Source organism: Clarias gariepinus, chromosome 22 (assembly GCF_024256425.1).
Source record: "Clarias gariepinus isolate MV-2021 ecotype Netherlands chromosome 22, CGAR_prim_01v2, whole genome shotgun sequence".
NCBI lineage: Eukaryota > Metazoa > Chordata > Actinopteri > Siluriformes > Clariidae > Clarias > Clarias gariepinus.
This window is the reverse complement of record NC_071121.1, coordinates 22,702,789-22,728,988: the sequence shown is the minus strand read 5'-3', so window position 1 is coordinate 22,728,988 and position 26,200 is coordinate 22,702,789. Positions and strand designations below refer to the sequence as shown.

Genomic DNA, 26,200 nt, shown 5'->3' with positions numbered 1-26,200 from the left:
GACACCTGGAGAAATCCGAATGACAAAATAATTTTGATAAGGGTTTATTATATTTACAAAAACATTGTGCGATGTACAATGGATATTTTAATTTAGTAGATGTGAGATGGGACACTGTCCAAGCATATAGCAGAGCACTTATATTTATAGTCTCCTCTCTGACAGTTCTGTCAGTTCTTTAAATTTGACAGTCGTTTGATCATTACTTCAGAGAACTACTCTACAATAAAGCAGGATCACACATACACATCCCCTGAAATCCTCCAAGTAGCTCATAGGCACTTACGTGAACATTTCATTTGTGAGATAAAACAGGCCAGTGAAACAAGCAGGCCTGCCAATTTTACTGAAGAGGAGAAGAGAGGCTAGGGGATCAGAAAAGAGAGGGAGGAGAAAGTAAGAGAGAGAGAGAGTGAGAGAGAGAGAGAAAGAGAGAGGAGGGGAGAGAGAGAGTGCTGTGTGATAAACTCTGCTGTAAGTCCTCCTGTATGCTTCAGTCAGGAAGTTTGGGGAGTGTAGGAGTGCATGAGATTGGAAAAAGCAAGTGTGTCGAAACAAGCAGGCACAGAGCAGGCAGGACCCACCACGCAGCCCAGACACGGAGGTGTGTGTGCTTGTGGTTTTGGAATTGGCTGTTGACTTAGGGGCTTCTAAGGTTGAGTGTGCAAGTGCCTACATCGACAAGAAAATATAGCAATTGCTGTCTTTACCAAGTCCTTCTTCTTCTTTGTAGCGTGCTTGAAGGTGTCTGTGGGAAATTATTTTTTTTCCCTGAGAGCAAACAAAACTGAAACAAGAGCAAAGGCCAAGCCAACTGGAGTTACTCCTAATTTGATCTCTCTAAGGACTTTTTTCATCTACCCTGAGGAGCAGACGACTACACTCACTAGAGAAACTCCAGCTCATCACAACTGTCTCACCACAGCCTCCGAGCCAGAGAGAGAGAAAGAGAGAGAGAACAAGGGAATCTGGGGAACCCACCATTCCTGCCCCCCTCCTTTCCCTGCTTTGGCTCCCGGCCCCTCCTCTGCAGGCACCCCATGGTACCCTCCACCCTCAGTGGGGCAGGAAGCGTGAAAAATCTCACTAATGGGTTTATTTGCTGTCAGCCCTGCCGCGATCTGTCACTCCCTAGGACCACTCTACTTGACACTCCTTATAGTTGAGTGAGCTGCTCTGCTTAGTCTGAACTTTACTTTTACTGCCTACTGAGACCACCATCACCTCTAGCCTTCCTCCCTACGAAGGGAGTTCTTGAGTTGAAGTGCCTATCCCTCAAACCATTGCGCTCCATTGAATCCAAGCATACCTGGGGAAACTTCAGCTGTCCCCAACAGAGGGGTGTGCGCTACAAAGTGAGACTTGGCTGAAGGGTCTGAAGATTGCTTTGGGAGATTGATTGGAGAACAAAAGATGCGCCTTTGGCTGCTAGCTGCCTTGGCAGCCCTGCTTTGGAGTCAAGGCACACTCCTGGAAGGGGCTGAAGCCAAAAAGGCACGGAAGAGGCCAAAGGAGATGACCCCGCAGCACACTGAGGTGTTCAACACCACACTTTCCAACAGCGAGGAGGAGGATGAGAACACAGAGGTAAATCGCTCCTTTCTAATTCATTCGCCTCTCCCACTCTCCTCTTTCTATGTCTGTGACTTTGCTGGAAGTTCAGAACTACCTGAAATGATAAATCACAATTTCCAACAGAGATTATAACAAACAAATGTCTCACATTAAGGGGTCATTAGGGAACATTATTATAAGCTTGCACATACATATAATGTGATTTATTTGTGGATTATCACCCTTAAGGTCACTCTGCCAGTTTTTAAGTGTACTTAAGTGTTCTCCCGGTTATGCTCAGGGAGCACCTTTAATGCTATGTCGCCGCATTTGTCATCATAATTAGTGGTATCGTATTGGAAGCATATGGAAAACAGTACCCAGAAACATTTCCTTAAGCACAGCAAATCTGGAAGACTCATCAGACAGCGGGGAACCCAACTGATTTATTCTGACCATCATAATCATGTCTCTGTGTCGTGTGAATGCAGAAGTCTTCTGCTGTTTTGCATCAGAGAAAAAGAATGTTTAATGTATTTAATGCTGTTTATGTCTGCCCCCCACAACACACACACACTAATGAGTCAGTCAGGGATGTTTAAATGGAATTAGACTGTAAGAGACAGAGCATGGGCTTTAGCCTCTTTGGGTCAGGTGTGCACTGCTTAGATGATAGAGTCCGAAACAGAGAAAAAGTCCAGACTGTAATATGTGTAGCCCAAAATGGATGAATGCCTTAGGTATGTGAGGAATGCGCACTTGGGGAGTCTGATCAGTGCATCAATTAGTTCCCAACCACCTCTAGATACCTAACTGATTAAGCCTTCTGAGTGTGTTAATGAGCTGCAGCTATGGACAGTATGGCAAGAAAGTGTTTTTCCAAAAATAAACTTTTCCAGAGTGAACATGTAAAATATTATGTCAGCATTACACTTTGGTCTGGATCAGCATTACTCAGGCGACATAAACGCCCACATGCGGTGACTGAGCTTGAATGCAAGTATGCATGCATATCCTCAGGCTTTACCATGATAAATGTTTTGCCAGTTCAACCCTGTTTATTTATTGCATAAGTATTGTTTAGATATAATGGTTTCCACTGGATCATTTGCCTTTTTCGGGCCACCCATTGTGTTGGCATTCTCAAATGACTCGCTCTGGATCTCCGGCTCCATACCAAAACGCTTCATGAGTTGTATGCTTGACTTAGTTTGTACACAACAACTGTATTTCTTTTTTTTTTTTTTTTTTTTTTACAGAAAACTAATTTTGAGATTGTCTTGGACTTTCTAAGTTGAGGCAAAACTAAATATCTAACATTATAGGTAGCACAATGCTGGGACATGAATATAATAATAATAATAATAATACACTTTTACACTTTCCCCAAACACGTTGCTACTGCAGAATAACATCCTGACAAAAATTTGAACTTGGTTATAACTATAAAATTAACTACTATAAGATTTTACCTTTTAAATTTGAGGCTGTAATGCATTTATATCTAAAATCAGAAGCTACTTGGGTCAAACCCTGATTGGGCCAGGCTTTACCAAACAATGTATTTTTTTTTTTGCAATGCAATTAACCTCTTCTTCTTATTCTTTCTCTTCTTCTTGCTGTGGTCCGGTGCAGGCAAGCTGCCATGATGTAATTCCTGGGAAAGTTTAGGTGGGGAGATATTTAAAGACCCTTGGCAGAGCTCTTTCCCAGCCCATTGATTCTGTCATTCTCAGGCCAGCCTGACTCCACTGTGTCTGGGACATCCGATAGGGTGAAAAAAAAAGAAGAAGAAAAAAAAAAAAGAAAAACCAGGGCAGCAGGCCGTGTAAGCCCCTCACAAAGCCTCACAGAAAGGGTCCTGAAAGAGGACACCTAGAAGAGGATTAGCTGCTTTGCCCCTGCCTTGCTTACATTCTTTTCATCTCATCCCATGCGATCAGGGAATAATGACATAATCACGTTAAGACCCTGTGTTATGCCAGATTGTGTCAGTGCCAAACAGCATCACCTGGGCCGTGGACTCGGGGTTAAGTTGATATCCAAGGTTATGGGCCGAAGATCAATTTCAGAGCTTTAAAGCATGTTAGAGGCCATTGAAAGGAGACATGTCAAATCCCTATACTATGTTTAATCTCAGGTCAGGTGAAAAAGGTAAACAGAAGCATGCGCTCTCATTTTTCACCTCACTTATTCGTACTTAAGCTTTGTGCTCGTACCAAAGGCATAATTAACATTCTTACATCTTGGAGATATGAATATGAACTTGCCTTTCACAGAACTTGCCCTGCCTTTTAGGTATGATTTCATGAAGTGACTGCTTTTATCACTATACAGTATGTACAGTAAGTGTTCTTTATAAAATGAAAAGTTTAGTTTGCATCTTATAGAGAAAAGTAAAAGCTTAATTATATCATAACCACAATGTTAAAAAAAGAGATGGAAAAAACCATTATAAAGTTGGTTTTGCCATTTGTAACATAATCCTAGACAGAGAGTGTAAGCCTGAGGTGTAAAATGAGCCATTCATATTCTTCTTAGCAATATTCACATAAAAAAAAAATTTATTCACTCCGTAAAAAGCTGCAATCATCCATAAAAAAACACATAAATATAATAAGTATGTATACATAATATATGTATACATACAACCTAGTTCATTTTAATACTTGAAATTATCACTCTCCCTCACTTATCTTCTTTACCACTTTATTTTATGTGTACAGGGTCGTTATCAGGAGACTTAGGGCACGAGGTGGGGTACACACTAAAGAGGGAGCCCATCCATGGCAGGGCACACGTATACATTCACACACTCACATGCTTGTTTACACACTATGGGCAATTTGGGAATGGCAATTAGCCTAATCTACGTCTTCAGACTGTGGGAGGAAACCGAAGTACCCAGGGGAAACCCACCAAGCACGGGGAGAACATGCAAACTCCATGCACGCAGACCTCAGGAGGGAATCGAACCCCTACCCTTGAGATTCAAGGCGACAGTACTAACGAATTTTTTTAATATTTTAGTTTTCAGCCCTTTTTCTCAGTCGCTGACATTTAGTATCAAAACTGACTTAAGACTGAACTAAACAGTAAAAGGTACATCTTAACGCCAACAATGAAAGCTTTCTGATGTCATGATGTAAATTCACAATCGCCTTAACAACTGAGTCACCAAATAACACACATGTCCTTTTTGAGAAAGAAAAAGTCATTACTAGCTGTCATCAACAGCGCTTTGCGAAATCATGGCTGTAATCAAGATCAAGATCTCAGTGATGCAACGCTGTGGCATAAATCATCTAGTTGACCTACCACAGATTAGAAAAAGGTAGAAAAAAGAGCATCCAGTCCAGCCTCTCTCTCTGCACTGTAATTTTTTTCACAAAAGCAGGTGTGATGCTCGAGTCAGCCTCTTCTCATCCTTGTGGAAGGAGGTGGGCCGAATAATTCTCCAGAGCTCATAATAGGCCTTGTGGTTTTTTTACTCTTCGCATGTCTTCACTAGCAAAGGAATGCGCACTCGATATACGCTCACACTCAAAAATATCTATACAATGTTTACACTGCCAAGAGATTAAAAACAACACGGGGCCCCTGCTAACCTCGGCTTGCATCTCTCCGTTCATGGAAAGTTTCCCAGCCATTCTCGACACATACAGTAAATGGCGCTGTGTTTTGTAAACGTGTGCTAGATGGCGGTGTAAATTAGATACAGCCGTCTTTGTTGTCACTGATTTAATGACCCATGGGCCTAATGGGCGCCTCTCCAACTTTCCCCTGGAGTAATAACACAGCAGTTAACTGTTTCACTGTGTATGTAAGGATGTGATGAAAGGAACTTTATGGCAACTGCCAAACAAATATTTCAGCGTGCAAAAAAGCGCCATGTCTATATTTGTCCGTTCGGAGTGTATTAGCTGTCAAGGCTTAGGCAGAAATGAGTGATGAAATTAAATAATGAACAAGTTCTAGTAAAAAGGATGCCTCCTACTTGATATGTAGTGATTTTTTTTTCTCAGTGCAGATCCCGCAGGGCATAATGACACAGTATCAATCCAGGGTTTAATTGTAGGTATGGCACAGAGGTGTGCCACCAATGTGCTCATATAATCAAGACTGTAAATCTGTCTTCTTGACCTGTAAAGAGAAACACTGGGAAAATGGCATCATTGTGCGTGGCACTTGTGCCACTTTTTTTTAGTGGGATCCACTTTGTGTCCAAGGTTACAGAAAAGTCACTGTAATGACATGATCAAGGTGTAAAGTTTGCACATGCGGCTTTTAGACTATTTGTACTGTTTCGTACGTGAGGACTTCACACAGAGCATGTTTTTATTTTTTTATATGTGATTTTCTGTCTATGCTAATTTGTCATGCGATGACATGTTAAGTTGTGATCACTTGATGTCATGCAATTTAAGGGCTCAGCATAATAAAATGCAGGTTTAGTAGTAGGTTTTGACTCGATGATCCTCCGTTACTCACATTGTTACAAAGTGCAAATGTGAAAGCATACGATCACGTGTAAAGCGTAGGTGATTTTTCCGTACGCGCGTTCCTGCTGGGACTGCCGTGCCAGTGAAAGGCACTGGAGTGGAATGGCGGCTGAATGGCAAAGGGAGATGAGCGTGACAGCGAGGACACACGCCAGTGATGTCCAACTGCTGAAACAAAGACAGAGAGGCTCCCTTCAGTCAATTCATTAAAAAAAAGGAAAAAAAAACAACAACACAAAAAAACAATGGGGCACTTTGTTGTCATATACGAGGAGGAAAGACTTTCAGTGAAGAAAAGTTAGTTTGAGAAAAAGCGATCTTTGTCCGGAATCCATACCTAAACAAATTCCATTTCAAACAGCTCACCTCCAAAGCTCTCCTCTACATTTTTTTTTCCTTTTTATCTCCACAATATTCACTCAGGAGTGCTTTTAAAAAGGGATGGATATGAGAGTTATATATATATAATAAAATAATAAATAAATATATATAGAATAGTATGTTTAAATGCTATATATGTACTGCTCACTGAGGTGTGAACCTTTGTGAACATGCTGCACCTGATGGACTGCTATCTGATGGTTACAGTGGTCACAGAAGATGATGAACGATGTATGTAATTAAAGACATAATTTAATCTTTTATAACATAGAAATATTTTCTAATCCCGTGATTTGAGAACATATAATATATGTATACTAACCTATATAACATAATAATAACCCCACAAAGCCAGTTTTTCCTATTTCATGCATGTACAGTAAGGTGATATTTCAATAGTTTTGATTTGTTGTGCAATTGAATGGCTAATCTTTAAAAAAGATGCTATGCAGTAAAGCAAACACGACCAAAAACAACTAATTGTCCGCATTGCATGCAAAACCACATTTATTGCAAGAGAACTTGCAAATGTACAACTTTTAAACTAAATTGTACACACTCATTCACACAGGACCCCAATGGACTTACTGTCATGTTTTTGGGAGGTGGGGAAACCTAAAAACCCTGAGGAACCCCGCACAATGACAACATGACAAAACCGCACAATTTAAGAAAGCCAGGAAGCGGGGAAACATGGAGGCAATTCAATCAGCTGAACCTTATGTGCTGCACAGCTAAATACGTTTCACAATGACATATTTCTATTTTCCATGTCTGATCACAAATAGATTTCTCTTAAGCAAAAAATTTTTATTTAGATGTATTTTCTGTGTTTGTTGTGAGCAACAGATTATGGTTTGTTTCAGGAATTTAGGAAACTGTGCAAGTTGGTTGCTGTTAAACTTTCCTCCTTAAAAACTCACAACAGCTTCTTGGACGAATGTGCTATCTATAGATCTGGTGACCATGTACAGTAACTACACAACATTCCAAAATAGGAATTTACTGATGGCAATCTGTACAGTTTGTACTGTGGGAAATTATGCAGAGCAAGAACGTTCTTCACATTTCATCATTTCAACACACACCTGAGTTACTAGAATGTTAAAAGTCTATATTGTCCAAGTCTGTATGTTGCCTTTAAAAATAGACATTGTCATAAAGCGACTTTACAGAAATCCAGATGTTGATTTAGATCTTGACTGAGCAATCCAGAGGTAAAAGTGGCAAGAAGGCACCACAAGGAAAGTTCAGACACTGCACAACATACACTATAATGGCCAAAAGTGTTTGCATGCCTGACCAACCCTTCCATGTTTAAGTCTTTTCCAATTCATGATTGTTTAGTTGTAACAGTTCTTGTGAAAGTTTCCCATCACAAGAACTATAAGGTCCAAACCTGTTCCAGCACGACAATATCACTGTGCACAATGTGTGCGATATGAAGACATGGTTTGCCAAGGTTGTAGTGGAAGAACTCAAGTGTTCTGCACAAAGCCTTGACCTCAACCACTATGTACACATCTGGAATAAAAGTGTGAACTTAACACCTGGAACTTTGGGCTTTTTTGCACGTCAGTGCACAACCCCAGAAATGCTCTGGTGGCGGAATGGGTAAACCTCAATGGTTACGTCCCAAAGTCTAGCAAAAAGCCTTTGCAGAGGTGCAAACAAGACCAACCAAATGTTAAGGCCAATGGTTTCAGAATTAGATGTTCAACAAGGATATATGGGTCTGACTGTTAGGTGTACATATACTTTTTGGCTAAATGCTGTAGTCTTACAGATAGGTACAAAAGATGTCCCAGTGTGGGGAAGTAAAGGTACAGATTTGTACCTTTTTTTTTGAGAGTGCCTTGTGAATATAAGGGCTGGGATGCATGAGGAACAGCCTTTATGATTACCTCAGCAGTACTCATGTGCAAATTGTCTGTATGCACGTAAAATTGTGATCAATGAAGTACGAGTGAGTTGTATTAAAATAGAAGTAGAGCATCAAAGTGCATTGTGGTTTTAGCATTAAAAACTTCTCTGGCTTGACTTCAGAGAGCTGGGCAGTACAGTTTTGTATCTGGCTCGTTTCCATCTTCACTGCTGTACATAATAGCTTATGTACTACTATATCTGATACAAGTTAATAGAAAACACGACTGTTAGTCTGTCTGGTGTAATGGGCACCCAATTTGTAAGGCTTCAGTATTTATACAATATTTAGTCTAGTTTGTGCAGGCTGTGCGTGCGTGGGCTTAATTACAGGCTTCGGCCTACACTACACGCCTGTCAGTAAATGCAACGGAAAAAATTAGGCCTAATGCATAGTCACGGCGCGAATATCTGGAATTATATTAATCATAACCAAGCTGATTGTAATGGCATGGAAATGAAGCCTAAACAATCATTAAGCCTCTCTACAATGAGACAGTGCTGCACGGCTGTCGATGGCGGCCACAAAATAGCTTAATGGCTGTGTTTATGTTTGCCGTGGCAGGCAGCCTCTTGTTCCTCCCACTTTTTTGTTGCTCAAAATAAGCTCATTTTCAAATTTCCTTTAAATGTTAAACAAATACTATGTGGCAGAACTTTGGAGAGGTTTTCAAATAAAAAAAAAGAAAAAACGCGTGATGTGAAGCGAATCTGTTTTAAAATCATGTAGAGTCTCGAATGTGACGAAAATATTCAGTGAATGCAGCAAACACCATCCTGAAAACGAAAAAGTGCAGTTGGCATTTGTATCATGTCACAACTTACAGGTACAGTGTGTCTCTTGTAAAACCCAAACTAAAAGCAGCAAAAGCAACAATTTGCTGTTTCTTCATGCCCAGGTACATTTTGTGGTCAAATTATTTCGTAATTGCATATTTGCAGGCATATACATGTCATTTACTTTCACTATTTAGGCACTGCATAACTTAAAAAAAAACAAAAAAAACTGGGCTGATTATACGAAACGGTGCATTGCTCTAGTGTTCCTGTGGTTAAAGCAAAACTATTAGGTGTCCAAAATCCACATACCATATGACACCCCTTGACACCCCTACTACATCAGTGTTTTATTCATAGACTAATAAATTATGGAGCTTTGTGTTTTCCTTTCATCGTCTCTACATTACTTCGGTGGGAGGGTTATATTATTGGGTGAAATTCTTTTTTTCCACCAGCTCACCCATAATGGACTATTTGGCAGCCCTGCCCCAAACTGCACTGCTATTTTAACAACCACAAACCCACATCATCAGAGGAAAAACTAGGTCCATAAAAGTGCGTAGGTGGAGGTAGGCTGAGCTACAAGCTCCTTGACATTATCCATCACAGGCATTTCTCGAAATGTTCACATAACTCAGCGTAGCAGCTTTTTCAACACTAGTCATGTTGCCGCTTCTGTTTACAATGAACATTGCATGAGTGCTGCTTTCACAAACAAGACAATAAAGATCACTTGAATTATGTGGAATAAAGGCAGTGGTTTGGCACCATTATCATCATCATCATCCTGGTTTGAAACTGATCTGGGCTACATCAGGGGCATGGTATTGTTTTTATAATTACGTGCTCACAATCCTTAGCTTGTTTCTTGACACAGCAGTGATGAGCGTATTCATTCCCCTCAGGCTCTCAAGTGGTGGATTTGCACTTTTTTTGAGTTGCATTAGGTGGTCTTGAATATCATCACGAAAAGGGGAGTGCTGGGCCTGTGTGAATGTCTACAAAGCTCAAGTGCTTTGTCTTGTCGCGCGCTAATCCCTTGCTTTGAGAGCATTATGGTGTCTCCACATGCATGATTTCAGTCCGTTCATCCGCAGTGTTTGCGCAGGGTCGTCATATATTTCGAAGTGGTTTAGCAAAGGCGTTGACGAACTCATTGACCTCCGGACCCTAGAGAAAACCAGTTTGATTCAATCTGCGTGTGAACCCTTGTGCTAAATTCCTAGGAATTCTATCAGGTTAGTGAATATTTTGGTCTTTAACATGAATAAATGGATTTGGATTTTACCACGAATGGTCACTGTGGATCCCAGAAGACTGGATGCAAAAAAGGAAATAAATAGAAACCAAGAGGAAGCTTACATGGGTGAGATAATGTATCAGCACTAACACTGGGATTCATCCAAAACTTATCCATTAAACCCAACATGTGATTTTTTATTATAATATTCTTGATCTGAATCTTTGACCTTAATGGTTCATCTTTTGTAAACGTAAACTGCTTTTCTTAGCTTTGCCAATCCTACTCCTATTAACATTCAGGCAACATTCCAGGAAATGAAACAGTAAGAAACCAATTACCTTTGTGGGAAGGATCTGAAGGATTACTCTAGACCTTAACAATATATTTACAACTGACTGAGCCTGTCTGTCTTTTACACGTCTAGGGGCTCTTGAGGCACAACACAAACACAAAGACATCCAAAATGCAAGAAGCCCGTTTGCTAGTTAAGTTGTTTATTATGTCTGCTGTCACAAGAAAAATGAGAGAAAGAACAAAAACCTTGCCCAACCAAAACCAAAATAGATGCCTCTTTCATTCCTGAATATCTGAGATAAAAAAAAAATACAAGGGCTTACTTTGTCGGTGTAAAAAAACGTCTTTCTGCAAAGAAAAATGGCATGTTTGTTTAACAGATAGGTGATCCATGTCAGGCTGTCAAACCTAAACAAAATCCATTTCAGACATTTCACCTCTAAGACTCTGCTCTATCTTTATTTTTATCTCAACTGTAGTCATTTGACATTTAGGAAAAGGCATGAAGCCATTGTAGTGGTTTTTGGAATTCTGCCTTTACTTTTTAACCAGTTCTTTGGATAGAAGTAGGGATTGTCGTTGTTTGGATAGTTCTTAGGATTGGGTTGGAACTACTACTACTGTATGTAAAGCCATGAGAATCAAGTTGATTATTTGGATCTGTAGTCAACATACAATTCACTACACATCACTCTAAAGAAAATCTACTGAAGGAGTTTCTGCCTGTGCACTGTGGTATTCCTTGCTGTACATATTTTTTGATTTGTGATTCTGCTCAATAATCATTCTTGCGAATTAGTTGAGGGTGTACTGCTACCAAAATACAAATTCAGTTTGTTCCCAAGTTCAATTTTCTGTTAACACACTTTTATTCTGTTCAAGGCAAATGTTTATAATATCTGAATATTATCTATTTTGTTTGAAACAAGGCATTAAAATGTTTTAAATTACAAAAAACTAATGGTTAGCATTTTATATATGGGTTTGGAGGTCTCTAGAAATAATTTCATGCGATTAAATACAGAGCTGGGGAACACTGTTTTCAGGTTTTCATAATGTGCTATACTGAGAACTGAGGAATATAGGGTTCTGGGAACATAGGGATAAACCTCCTTCATGATAAATGACAAAATCAATCTAAATTATTATATAAGTGATGCATTATTTAAGATTATAATAACTAATTAAAGTGAACATTGTCTTTATTATCAACAGTATATACAATAAATTAAGGTAATGTTGGCTGGCTGGACCTTACATATTAATCTAACTGTTACCTTTAGGCTGTAGCAGCATTAGATATATTAAACACAGCAAGTGAATACTAGATTACATAGCCTTAAGATGTTCTTTTAAATTAAGTTGTTTTGCTGTTCAGTACCAATACATTTTTCATTCATTAATTTTCTATACTATTCTTCCTGTTAAAGGAAGGTGATCTTTCTTAGATAGCTAACTGTACAGCTAAAGAAAAAAGGAGGCACAGCCAGGAGCCTATCTCAGGAGACTTTAGGCACAGGGCAAGGTAAACACTGAAAAGGGTGCCAATTCCACACACACACACACACACACACACACACACACACACACACACACACACACACACACACACCAGGCAATTTGGGAAAGCAAATCTATCTAGTCTGCATGTCTTTGGACTGCGGGAGGAAACCGGAGGAAAGTCACCAAGCACATGGAGAACATGCAATCTCCATGTTCACAGACCAAAGGTGGAAATCAAACTCTCAACTCTGGTGGTTCAAGGCCACAGTGCTAACCACTACGCCAGGATAGAAATAGGATAGAAATGTCGAAATCAAATCTGTGACAAAGTACGATTCAGTACCACCGGTCGCTTCCTTTTCTGACACTTTGCTGGAAAGTCGACCTCTTGCCAAAATCCATCCATGATCCATGTGGGTCTATTAGACCACCAGAGTTAAGAGTTCGATTCCCATCTTTGGTCTGTGGACGTAGAGATTGCATGTTCTTCATGTGCTTGGTGGCTTTCCTCCGGTTTCATTAAAATGTTTCATTAGATTAGAGTGATAGATTTTCTGAAATTGCCCGGTGTGTGTGTGTGGAATAGGCACCATTTTCAGTGTTTACCCTGCCCTGCGCCCAAAGTCTCCTGGAATAGGCTCCTGGCTGTCCCCCTATTTTTTTTTAGCTGTACAGTTAACGATCTAAGAAAGATCATCCTACTGTATGTCCTCTAACAAGAAGCGTAGTATAGAAAATTAATGAACAAACAATGTATTGCTACTGAACAGCAAAACCAACTTAATTTAAAAGAACATCTTAAATCTCAAAGGGTTTTGACTCACATAATTTATTCAAGAAAATAAATCTAAAGATACCTCATAAAGGGGGTTAAGGTTCTACACTGTTAAATCATCATTTGGTGCAGGAGTTATAAAAGAGCTGTTTGTTGAAAAGTCACAATATTGATTGGCTACAGTGATCTGGGGTTATCTGTAATGGTGACTTTAATGGAATGCTAAAATTATAATGAGAAAAAGTCCTGTTAACTTGTACCATGTACTCAAGTACTATAGCACCAGTTATTAACATTACCAGAATTAACATTGGAAAAGCCAAAAAACTGCATTATGAAGATTAGTATTTTGTATGCTAAAGGCATGTTCTTCTTTCCATCTAAGAAGCAAGATCTTTCACACACACACACGCACACGCACACACACACATAATCAAAACATGTGTCCAAAGCATGTCAATCAGTGATGCATGAATATTGTACTTGATCCAGGCTGGGATTTAGATTGCTCGAGTTATTGGCAAAAGGTGTGCATTATATTAAATTGTCAAGATTGCATATTTGATAACCACACTATGTGCGAATGGGCCAGGATCATGCTGAAAAATAACTTCAGATAAGGTGAAAAGATAAGCGACTTTATTTCCAATGTGACTTATTTCAATACCTGTTTAACATATAATGTGGAGGCACTTGTAAATAGTACATTCAGTATGATCTGGTGTTTCACCTGAGCAATATTCATGAACATGAGTATGAGGAAACATAACATGCCAGAAAAGCAATTTATTCCCTTTGATGGAAAAGGAGAGAAAAATAAAGAAAGATATGCATGAAGAGAAAGAGAGAGAGAGAGAGAGAGAGAGAGAGAAGGAAGGAGAGAGAGCAACCTGCCATGATGTCTGGCACCATTTAATAGTATCTTTAGGCTAGATTTTCCAACGATGGTTTGTGATGACTCATTGGATTTAGTGACAATACTCCGCGCTGAATGCCAAGTGGAGAATGATTCCGGTTTAACATGTCTGATAAATCACATAATTAGTGCAGTCCTCCAAGGCTCATTGAAGAGGAAAACAAGAGTAAAATCTGTGAACACAGGCAGAATGATCAATGATATGTGTATCTGAAGCCAACTCTACAATCAAGAACAAAGTGTTGCATGCTTGCATGCTTACAAAATAACATACATGTATTTTTTTTACATTGTAATTTATTTAGGTCTTGGAGGTCCAAAGAGTAGACCCACATGGATCATGGATGGATTTTGTCAAAAGGCCAGTCGGCAACTTTCCAGCAAAGTGTCGGAAAAGGAAGCGACCACTGGTACTGAATCGTACTTTGTCATTCATCACAGATTTGATTTCGACGTTTCTATCCTATTAGTCAAAGCTTCAGGTCAACATTTATATTGACTGTAGGGCTTTTTAGTGCATTATTACGATCATTACATAATTTATTTATTATGTCATGTTGTAACATGTTTTACAACCTTCACGTCAGAGCTTATATTATGTTTCAGCCAGGACCTCAAGGACCTCCCGGCCCTCCAGGACCCCAGGGCCCCCCAGGGGCCCCTGGTGCAGAGGTCACTCAAGAGGTGTTGCTGAAGGAGTTTAAAGAAATGATCAAAGGTGTGCTCTCATAAACACATTCATATACACACACTTGAAAACCAATCTGTTGGCATATGTAAGAAATCTTAGCACCTGTGATTGGAAAAGGCACTTCTCACATGCCAGTAAGACATAGTGCTGTTAAAAATCAGCACATGCTAACCATATGCGCTTTAAAAAAAGTTTGATCTTCTGAACGACGCCATAGACATGGCTGTGGTTTTCCAGTGCCTTCACTTTCACACATTCTCAAACATGCTTCACAAAAACCACTATAGAAGATCTTAGCTTGTGTGATACCAGTCAGAGAACCTGTGATTATACACAAGGAGATTTTCATTTAGGCTGGTAAAATGTGTGTCTGCTAACCACATGCTTTTTTTGAAATGACTGATCTATTGAGTGTAGTAGACAGGTCAGTGCACACACACACCCACACACAGTATGTTTTTTGTTTTTCAAATTTTTCACATTTTTTACCTCACAAATTAATAACCAAATATGCACTAGGTTGAGGCTGAGGCAGGTTTCCATTAGCACATGTGGAAGACTTTAGCTCTATTGATCTAGCTTGTTGTGCTATGAAAGTAGTCGAAGGCTTTGTCGACATGAGGAGAAATGATCTGTGATGTTTGTATTTGTGCAGATAAAATATTGTGAAAAAAATTATTATTAGGTATGCCATACAGACATTGACTAATCCTGCAAAACAACAATAATTAAAGAAGTAACACGTACAAAGAGAGCTTACTCCATGACTCTTGAAAGCTAGCTACTTGTTGAGGTAAGCAGGATTAAAAAGCTATATTATTTTGAAACTAGCTTAGCTAAAACAGCATTATTAAAACAAGTAAGACGTAGAGAGCTTACTTCACTGCTTGTTTCTGAAAATCTTTTCATTTCATGCTCCAAGATTAATTATTGAAAAAGTACCTAGTTAAAATAGCTTAGTTGTTAAAATGTAGCTAAGGTAGCAGCATTTTTTAAATTGAAGCTAGCTTACACTGCTATACTGCTAAAAAAGGAGCTAAAAGCAGCAGCTTTTAAAAAGTAGTTACTTGCTGGAAACAATATTGAATTTTTTTTTCTTTTTTTTTTTTTTAAACAAACTGTTGAAATGTTGAAAACTGAAATTGTCCAAGCAACATTGCTACCTACTTCACAACGCTGGTAAACTGAAAATGGATGATTGAGAATGTCTTTTCATAAATATTATTAAATTCTGTCATATTTATTTAATCTACCCTTAAAAACCTTTAAAAATGGCTTAAATAATGGTTAGGAGATGTCTCATGTTTTCACTGGCATCAAGACCTTTTGGTCTCTGTGGTTGATATTTCTTCATAAGAATCATGTCTGAAATGGATTCTGATGAATTTATTTCCTGTTGTGTTCATCCAGAAGCCACGGAGAGGAGAGCACAGGTGGACAGGGCAAGCGAACAGAGCCACCTGTCCACAACACTGATGGCATTGGAAGGTATGGCATCTTACCGGAGGATTGAAGAGGCCTTTCACTGTAAGCTCAGAGGGCCTGTCATCGTAGAAAAGAAGACTCTGACTGAGCTGCAGAACTTCCAGACAGTAAGTATTATGAAAATGCACTCCCTGGGGAACGTAGTATTAGTTCTAATTGATGAAAAGCTTTTAAAGAGATGAATACTTAGGGAGGTGATGCACAGCCCTGGGTAAATAATAAGTACAGCCGTTTTTCTTTGCAATAGTTTATCAGTATTGTCTGAAAATCCGTCTACTGTGCACTTGCCTAGTGTATACATATAAAGGTGAGCCTGCTAATGATAACATTATGTGGCAGATAGGCAGTAGAGTTTTTCCAACATCCATCCTCTGCCTGTCTGTTTTTCTTTCTGCATCCACTGTTTTATGGCTTATCTTCCCCCATGTGCATTACCTCACCACAAGAGCTTTAATCACTGGCAATCATATCTCGATTTCACTTTATTCTTTAATGCCATGAAAGGCACATATGCATAAAAACAAACAGGTGGGCTGAAGTCAACTCATGAGCAGATTTTATTTTATGAGACTGCCCTCTGTGCTTAGAAAACATAATGAATATATCATCAATTAGAAACAGAGAAAGAGAGAGAGAGAGAGAGAGAGAGAGGAGCAGAGAAGATCTAATGATATCGTAATACACTTTAACATTATATTCTGATTGGCACTAAGTGGTTCTAAATAATAGCTCCATTAGGTGCTGATGTTGGGGGCGACGACTTGCTTTTGCACAAATTCCAGAGAACCACTTTGATTTGGATCCAGGTTCCACTTAGAGTGCCTTAAATAAGTATTCACCCCCTTTGAACTTTTCCACATTTTGTAGAGTTACAGCCGGAACTTAATTGGGGTTATGTGTCATGAATCAACACAAAATAGCTCAATAGTTGGCAAAATTCTTCAAATAAAAACATAAAAGTCGTGCTTGCATCAAGTGTTCCTCCTAATACTGTGAAACTTCCAAATAAATTCTGGTGCAACCAGTTGGCATTAGGAATCAGATAATTAGTTAATTGTAGGCCACGCGACCTCAATACAATACCATATTCCTGGCTCCAAAGTTTGTTAGAGAACATACCATAAAAAAACAATGGGCTATCAAAAAAAATCCAGGACATGGTTTCAAAAAAACAACAACCAAACTTTGCTTTTAAATGCATTATGTAAAAAATTGTAAAAGAATAGTAACTCAACACAATGCTACTCTCACCATGGTTCACTATGTGGGCCCAAATTATAGCTTTCTTCTTGATACTATTCCATAACCAGTCTGTAATTATGATTGACATGACATGTTATTATGTCATGTATTATGACTGTCCTGTAACCATTCGACAAATTTGGTTAACATTTTTTTCTTTCCTCTTTAATATTATAGGGTGTTAAAAATTATAACATTTTTAAATGATAAATTTTCATTTCCAGGCTGTTATAGTACAAAAGTTGAAAAAGATTGAATATTTATGCAATGATCTGTAACTGTAAACTCTGCAGTTGTGTCCTCATCATAACAGTTTTAAAGAATTAACTGGGACTTGTGTACCATATTTTGGAGCAGTATGAGCTCGGTATGAATGGCTCTCGTCATCTGAACACTAATGATGAGACGCCATGGATTAACCAATCATCCAGGCAGGACAAATCTGAGCCTCTCAGAGTCCTTCTGCTGAAAAATATCTCCTTTTTCAAATGTGCCACATTGCCTTCCTGGCACTGTACAAAAAGGTACACTGTTTGGGACTTGGACCAGGGAACGGAGAGGATAAAAAAAATAGATGCTGTTTGAAATGGCACACTGGTTCAGGGAAGAACTATGTCTTGTGACATTTTGACGCTGCTGGCACAGGGAAGTGAGATGCCGGCATATAGGGAGAGAAAAAAAAACCCTTGTGATTTGTGAAATAGCCTCTGCACCAAGGAATGGAAAAAAAATAGGGCTTTGATAAATGTAGACAAGATTCCTCAATACAAGGCTGCACTGCCAAGCATCCCAGAGCTAAAACAGCATCAAAGTTTAAAGGTGCATGATTTCTTACCAGTAATAGAATATGCGCCCAGCTGGAACCTTGCTATAAATTGCGTATAAGAATGGGTGATTTTAAACCCTTCTCAGAGCAATTATTCACGACCATGTTTTATTTTGAGACTGCATTGTAAATGGTAATTTCTAGTCTTTCATGTCCTAAAAGGATGACAGAACACTTACACGATAAATAAGCAGATAAATACTATTATTTTAAGCTTTTTCTTTTTAGGAAAAAAAAAAAAGTTTTTACTGATGTACAAAATCATTTTGATGGATTCGGAAAGACGTAGTGCAGATAATACAGCCTGGCATGACTGCCCCATACAGTGATGATCAAAAACAGAATTGAAGGCATCTTGGCAGAATCTTAAATATTTCTGAACCCTTAACTTCTCCATGCTCCCAAACCAAACATGAATTATTTTATAACAGTATGTGGCCTTTCTAAATTGTAGCATATTAAGCTGCTTAAAAAAAACATTTTTTAAACATTAAATAGTTTGGAATACTATTTAAAAGACACAACATATTTTTTCTACAGGGTTCTTTTTGTCAAGAGTTACTGCCTAAGTGCTATAGGATGCATTTCATATATGCCAAAGAAACTGATGTAATGTAAATAAAATATACAGTAAGTGCCTGATGTTAGTTGCAGTGCTGTTATTCTCACTTGCCTCTTACCTGCAGCCTCCTGCCAAAGGTGCCTTTCTCAGAGGAACGGGGATGGATCAGTCCACTGGCCGATTTACAGCACCCATCGCAGGAATTTATCAGTTCTCTGCCAATGTCCATATTGGTAAGACAATTACATAAATCTTTGCATTTTAAAACTTGGAAATAGTTCACTGTACCTATTTGATACAGTATTGTTTAGTGCAAACAATATATCACAGTCGCTGCAATAAAGCTGTCAAGCTGTAATGGCTGGTAGTGTTGCAGAATAAAGAGAAAGAAGCTGTGATAGAAAGTTAAGTATATAAGAAAGATTTGAAAGTATGCAGTTTATAGTAATTTTCGCTTAGGACGGCTTAAGTGTCTCTGTTTTTTAGAGAGACTTCATACAATTAACTTCTGGGATCAAGAGTTTTATTAAAAATATTTACATACATTTATAATATACATGTATGCATAATAAAACATTGCCACATCAACCTACCTCAATACATGGCACATCAAGCATTATAAGTAGAAAATTATATTTATCGTGTAAATATAAACATTTTTTGAGGTATCACAGTGTTGAAATCCTGACATCTGAGCAGTTGAAAGTTAAGGGCCTAACTCAGGGGCCCAAAAAGTGGCACCTAGGTAGTGCTAGGGTTTAAAACTGACTTTCTGATCAGTAGTTCTACACCTTTCAAATAAGTCTTTGTATGATATGGCTGTAAATAGTGATACATTTACACATTATTTAGCGTAAAATATAGTTTCATATGTATCTTTAAGTTGTAAGCCTACTGTAAAGTACTTATAAGATCCAAGCATTTGTTTAGACTGTCATGTGAACTGAAAATTTTAAGGTAGTGTAGTTGAGTTAACAATGGGGCTTGCTATTATTGGAAAATAATCATCAACAGAGTGGTCTAAAGAAGGAAGTTATATAATTTTCTAATTAAAGCATGGCCCAAAGTGTTTATTTATTTCATGCTACAGCAAGTACAGCAACTTTTTTTAAATACAGAAAGTTATTAACATTGACATTGGAGAACTTTAAATATTAAAAGAAATAAAAGGAATGATGTATACTGATGATTATATATCTTTCTGTAAAACGACAGCATATTTTTTATTTATTTATCTGTTCTGCCATACAAGTCACTGTGAATTAGCAGATTCTATAAAAATGGTAATGTACTAGTTTCCTTAATTTAAAAAAGAACAACTCATAGTTGTAGAAAATTCAACAGCAGTTTGTTCAGCATCCATTTTTAGTATTTAATTCAGGTCATTTTTAAAATTATACCTGGTTGTTACTGCGTTTTCCTGTGATTTAACCGAATACCCTAAAGTCCTCTTCCCAGGTAAATTCTTTTAAACTTCTAAACTACTTCAGCCATTATCCCTCAGCACAAGACTATAATAGAATCACCACCATCCCCTGACAAATTCACAAACATTGCCTTGATCCACACCCAGGCCATGCTAGACTGTTGTGATCGACTCTTGTGTGGTATACTTGTCTCCGTGTGGTATACAAAATTCCCTCAGTTCGCTGGCACTTACTGTTAGTGACATGCCAATACCTTGATGTTTATACCACTGATGACATTGCAGGCTCCAGGCCATGTTTACTTCGGCAAAGGAAAATCAGATTACTTCTTTATTTTTGTCTTCTCCTTCAGTTTACCTCATATTGTTCAAACTCACTCGCATGAGCGTTCCAGTTGTTTAGCTCCAGGCGTGACACTGATTGTGTGTTCTCTTTGCAGACCACAGTGAGGTAAAAAGGAGTAAAAACCAACTCAGGGCCAGAGACAATGTGAGAGTCCTGATCTGCATCGAGTCTCTCTGCCATCGATACACGTGAGTGTTCTCTAATTCAGTGACTCTTAAAGTGGGATCAGTAAAGTACAGAAGAGGATTGGGGCCACCATAAAAAAAAAGTTCTGACTCAGAATTGTGACTATAATTTCAAAATGGTAACTTAAATTTCAGAATTATGACTTCTGACTTCACAGAATCCTGGCTTTAATTTCAGAATTCTTAATTGATTCTCAAACGTCCTACATTTTTTCTCAGAATTGTGACTTAAATCTCAGAATTGTGAATTTAAAAGTGTGTGTACCTGTAAGAAGAAGTTAGTATCCCAAGATTAAAGCCACAATTCTAATGAAAAAGTCAGGGAAGAAAGGTGGACCTCTGAACTTAAACTCTGAAAAAGGCAAAATGCAAAAAAGCAGATTCTTAGCTAGATACTTGTTTGTAAAATGCGTTTAAAGAGTGTGTACAGGATTGTGTTAATGTTGCAGGCACTTTCTGAGGTGTAATACCAACTTCAATAAAGGAAATATATTTGATTGATGTGTTGAACAAAATTCAGGCTTTATACACACACCCAGCTGACTTCTCTATATTTAACAAGCTCATGAAGCTACTGTCATGTGTGTTTAGATTCAGTAGTGGTGTAAAAGCGTTACTGGCTGTAGCATAAATCAGTCAAGCTGGTCAACATGTTGTAAAAAGACCAATATACAGAATCAAATAAAATCCCAAATCAAATGCGTCCTGGAATAGTAAAAGCGAGACCCCCTGCTCCATTCAAATCCATTCAGACAGAATGCAATGATCAAGTACCAAACAAGTCAGGTTATTCAGAGATGCAGTTGTGCTCATAGGAATGAGGTAATGCATTTCTCAGGGACTTCTGTATTTTATTTCACCCAATGTGAAATGAAAGCGTGTGGAGTGACTCTGCCATGTTGTTCATGGCGTTGCATATTATCCCATTATTCCGGCGTTTCTGAGTAGTGACATGTCACCGCTCTTTGTGGACCGTTTTATGATGCCGAACTCAAAAAATCTGATATGTATAATTGTATGTCACATTCTCTGTGATTCTCTTTGGCCCCAACATTAGTTTTGGTGGTTTCAGCTCCATCTGTTGTCAGACAATGTCAACTCTGTTAACAAGCCCATGTGGGAGACATCTTTGCTTATAACAGCAATTTTGGTAAGAAAGTCAGTCGCCTGTATAATTTCCCCTCATGTATTTATTACAGCCAAACGCCTGATTTTAACTCCGCTTCCACAGACCATATCCACATCTTCATAAATTCATGCATGACCCCAGCTTGGAGGAATACATCATTGGTGATGAAAATTAGTATTTTTCTTTGGGCTCCTCTTGAAATGAAGACCATGTGGTTCTTGTTTAAGTGGTTTGGGCAAGCGAATGCATGTCGTAAAAGTCCTCCTTGAGAAATCAAACAAGAAAATGATTTTAGCTTAGGAAGAAAAGACACTAAAGGAAAGAGAAAAGAGGGCAGATCCAGGCAAATCCTTTAAGGCAGAAGTAATTAGCTGTTTGTTGCTGTTGCTCCAGTTACCCTCTACGCAAATGCAAGAGGATGGTTCATAAAGCTGATTAGTCTTACAATGCTGGTGTATCTTGAGCCAAAACTTGCAGGAATTAAATTATGTCGTCTGTTCTGCCCTTTGTGGAAGCAGCAAGACATTTCCTGTGTTAAAGGCGAAAGAGGGCCTTTTGTTTAAAAAAACAAAACGAAACAAAACAAAAAAATATATATATACTATATATCCTAAACCTTTTTGCCTTCTCTGGTACCCTTGGTAAACTTTGACCTTTAGGGTAGCATCTTTGACCTAACAGGGTTAAGTTGGTTGTTTCTTTGAACAAGGGAAGTACTAGAAATGTGTTTGCACAAATCAGACCTGGGTGCTAAAATATTATTTACTTACCTGTTATTTGATCTTCTCTTTTCATGGAAGAACTTTACTAACCTTACTGTAAAAGACTATCACGAAAAAAAGGTCACATCTACTAGAAATGTCTAAAAAAAAACTGCAATCATAAACTTTTAGACACGCTTTGGGGGGAAAAAACGTGCTAGGTTTTTCCAACACAGTTCGAAACCCGGCAACTGCTAGGATATGCTGAGAATGTGATGAAGGCTTAGTGAGAAAGCAGTTTAGCGAGACAAATCAGCAAGATTCATTCACCATGACAAATTCTTCATTTTCTGTCGAAGAGGTGTGGGTGGATATGGCAGTGCACTGCGAATCTTCAGACTGCCCAAAGAAATGAAGCACATCAAGTCAAAATGTCACTTCGGATTTTCCGTTCCAACTGGAAGACCTGCCATGGGCATGAACACTCATTTAAGGATTCCTTCATGAACGTTTTTCGGTACACTTGTATACTCCAGAGCAGCTTCGGGACCAATCAGACTCGAGAATTTACCAGCGCTGAGATTATTAATTTTCTATTGAAACAGCACTGACAGTAGTTCAAGCAGATAAACAGCAGGTTTCTTATTAATTCTCTGGAACAGAGTCAGTTTGTATTCATCAGGCCACATGACCTTTTTCCTTCGCTCCACAGTCCATTCTTTATGCACCCGAGCAAATTTAAATTTTTAGCCTCACTGATAAATATATTTTTTAATTTTTAGCCTCACTGATAAATTGTTTTCTGTGTAAGGCTTTACATTAGGCATTTGTGCCATTTATCTTATATTGAACATCTTATTTGATGGACCAAATCAGTAATGCCTTGATATCTTTTTGTAGGTCTTTGGAGATGATTGTTGGCTTGGAGAGTAACAGCAAGATATTCACAGTGTATGTTCATGGATTGCTGGAGCTCCAGGTCAGAGGCTAATTCATGCACATATAGCAGTGAGCTTAATGCAATCACTAATGATTTGTTGCTGGTTTTAACTGGTCTTATTGTGCTTTCGTCTTCAGGCTGGTCAGTACACCTCCATATTTGTGGACAATGCGGCAGGAGCTTCGATCACGATACAGAACGGATCAGATTTCATGGGCATGCTGTTGGGGGTATAGCCTCCCTTTCTTCTTTTGCCCCCTCCCACCTAAGACTGCTTTCTTTTGGACTGATATCCAACACTGAATGAAATAAAGGATAGCCAGAGGCAGCTAACTGTTAATCTGCAAATGCTTCAGTAAATGATGACTGAACCACTGTGCTGACTGTGGCACATCTATTTTTACGCCGCCGGGAAAAAGACAGTTGGATGCAATTCGTATCACAGCTTGGAATGAAAAGACATTGTGGATCTTTTAATTGAGCTGTAGGCATGCTAAAAGAAATTATGAGTATTTTCATATGCAAGAAATGTTATCTTTTTTTTGTTTTATTGGGGTGTTACGTATATGATATTGAACAGAATTTATTTTTGTGATACACACACACACACACACACACACATATAATTTACAGTAGATGTATACAAAGATATATGATAAGACATACCATGCTTTGAAAAATGACTGACTTCTATGATGCAGATTCATTATTTGAAAAAATTTACTGCTATTAGCAGATGACGTATATTTTTCAATCCGAGCAAAGGCGCTGGCTGGGGACTCACTGAACCTGACGGATCCTGTTGTCATTCTCACTTCTAATGTACACATCTCTCCTTTGTTGACTTCTAACGATCACACAATAGATAACACACCGTAACACCCTGCACTCGGAAAATTAATCATGTCACCGCTCACAACGGTGCTTGCAAAAGGGCAAAAACTGGAGGCGATCAAGCACACCATAAAAAGCAATGATTGTGACTTTGTTTATTCGTTACGCCTGCTTGAAAACACTTCCAGATTTGAGCTAGGGTCCCTGGAATGCATGCGGGCACTCGGGAAGAGGTGCCTCCATGACGAATTAGACACGTTAGAAGATTCCTGCTGCACTCTTTTCTTGTTTTTAGAGGTGACAACCACGCCCCCACCCCTTCATTTTTTTGTGCTTGCTTTGGGAAAGCCATTGCATTTATAGCAGACAAATATATGAGTACAAATACAAATTGTTAAAAGTATTTATGTGAGTATTGGGATATCAATATGAGAGCGCTAATAAATAATGTGAATAAAACACCATTTTTAAGCAGATTTGCTCTTCAGGAGTGTGTACTGTAGCATGGAGATTGAACATTTTACCTTTAATAAATGTAAGTAATATTTGTGTAGAATGTGGACTTTTAATTACTTTTTAGACTTATGATTTTTTTTTATTGAAAGGATAATACCACCGCAAAACACACTGGTATTAAATATTTCTATATTAAAATATTTGTCAGGTGCTTAGCAAATCTTGTGGCAGTTTGTTGGTTGGTGATAATTACTGTTGGTGTTATTACTGTGAAACTGTGTGGGTTTGTGTTATGCCGCAAGACATTTTTAAAAGATAAATAATGCTGTTTATCATCTTGCTCTCTCAGCTCCTGAAAATTCAAGTGCAAAAGCTTTTTTTCTCACTCACTGCATCTCCAATGACAATGTATTTTAGCTACACAGTATGCTGCATCACGACAAAGGCTTGGCTCAGCTACTAGGTGATCTATAAAATGACAAGGAGCATGGTTTGATGTTGGTACAGTGGTTCCTCGACAAACGAACATCCATCCTCACAAATTTTTGCCTTAAGAACTGAAATTTTGCAAGTAATTAGCCTCTGCATAAAAAGCATTTTCAGCATACCAACGAACAATCCGAGCTGAACCGAACGCCTGCTAAGTTGCGCGTACGTCCAGCAGCCATTCAAAAATTGTTTGCACTAGTGGTAAGCCAAAGAAAACGAGTTTACATATTTTTGTATGTGTTTTTTTTTTTTTTGCCTTTTGTGCCAGATTTTGTGAAGACATAGCACCATGGGTCCAAAGAAAGTTAGCAAGGATGGCAGCAAGTAGGAAAGGGGGCCAATTTAAGTTTTGTTTTTAAAGCAGCAAGTGCCAAGAGGAATCATAAATTAAGGTTAAATTATGTTTAGTCAATTTATATTATATTTTACTTGATTTACATGTCTTTTCCGTTTTGATTGTTTTTATATACAAAAATATGATTATAATGTTGGAAATTATTAATATTGGCAATATTTTGGGGTGGTTGAAACAGATGATCTGTATTTACATTTTTATATTTACATATAATTTTTGCAATACAAATTTTTTGCTTTAAGAACTAAATTCGCATGCTGAGGTACCACTGCATTAGCATAAAAGTTGATCTGAATGAAATGAGCTGAGGAAAGAGCTGGACTAGTTAAGGCTATGTTGACTTTACCAGCCTGATGTGACTCTAATCAAATTTTTTACCATAATGTGACATGATTTTTAGGGCTGTCTGAATGCACAAATCTGACGTTTCTCAGATCAGATCTAAGTTACTTCTGTATGTGGATCTTCAATCGGATATACACTACCAGTCAAAGGTTTAGGGTTCATTTCTAACTACATAAACGTTCTGATTTTTATTTCTTTCTACATTGTAAAGGAATGCTGAAGACGTCCAAAAAATGCATTAATCTCCTTTGAACAGTTAATGGTGAGATGTTTCTGCTACTTATGCTCTGTAAAGACTTCATAACGCCTCTAATCTG

General features: G+C 38.3%; 1 protein-coding gene across 1 annotated transcript; it reads left to right on the top strand.

Moving 5' to 3' along the window:
* The first annotated feature begins 502 nt into the window (after positions 1-502).
* On the top strand, positions 503-24,794 carry c1qtnf12 (C1q and TNF related 12). Its single transcript, XM_053481879.1, has 8 exons — positions 503-1,587; positions 14,177-14,281; positions 14,478-14,589; positions 15,973-16,154; positions 18,802-18,910; positions 20,544-20,637; positions 23,365-23,443; positions 23,542-24,794. The coding sequence occupies exons 1-8, from the start codon at positions 1,414-1,416 to the stop codon at positions 23,638-23,640; spliced, it is 954 nt and encodes a 317-aa protein (XP_053337854.1). The 5' UTR covers positions 503-1,413; the 3' UTR covers positions 23,641-24,794.
* Positions 24,795-26,200: the final 1,406 nt, after the last annotated feature.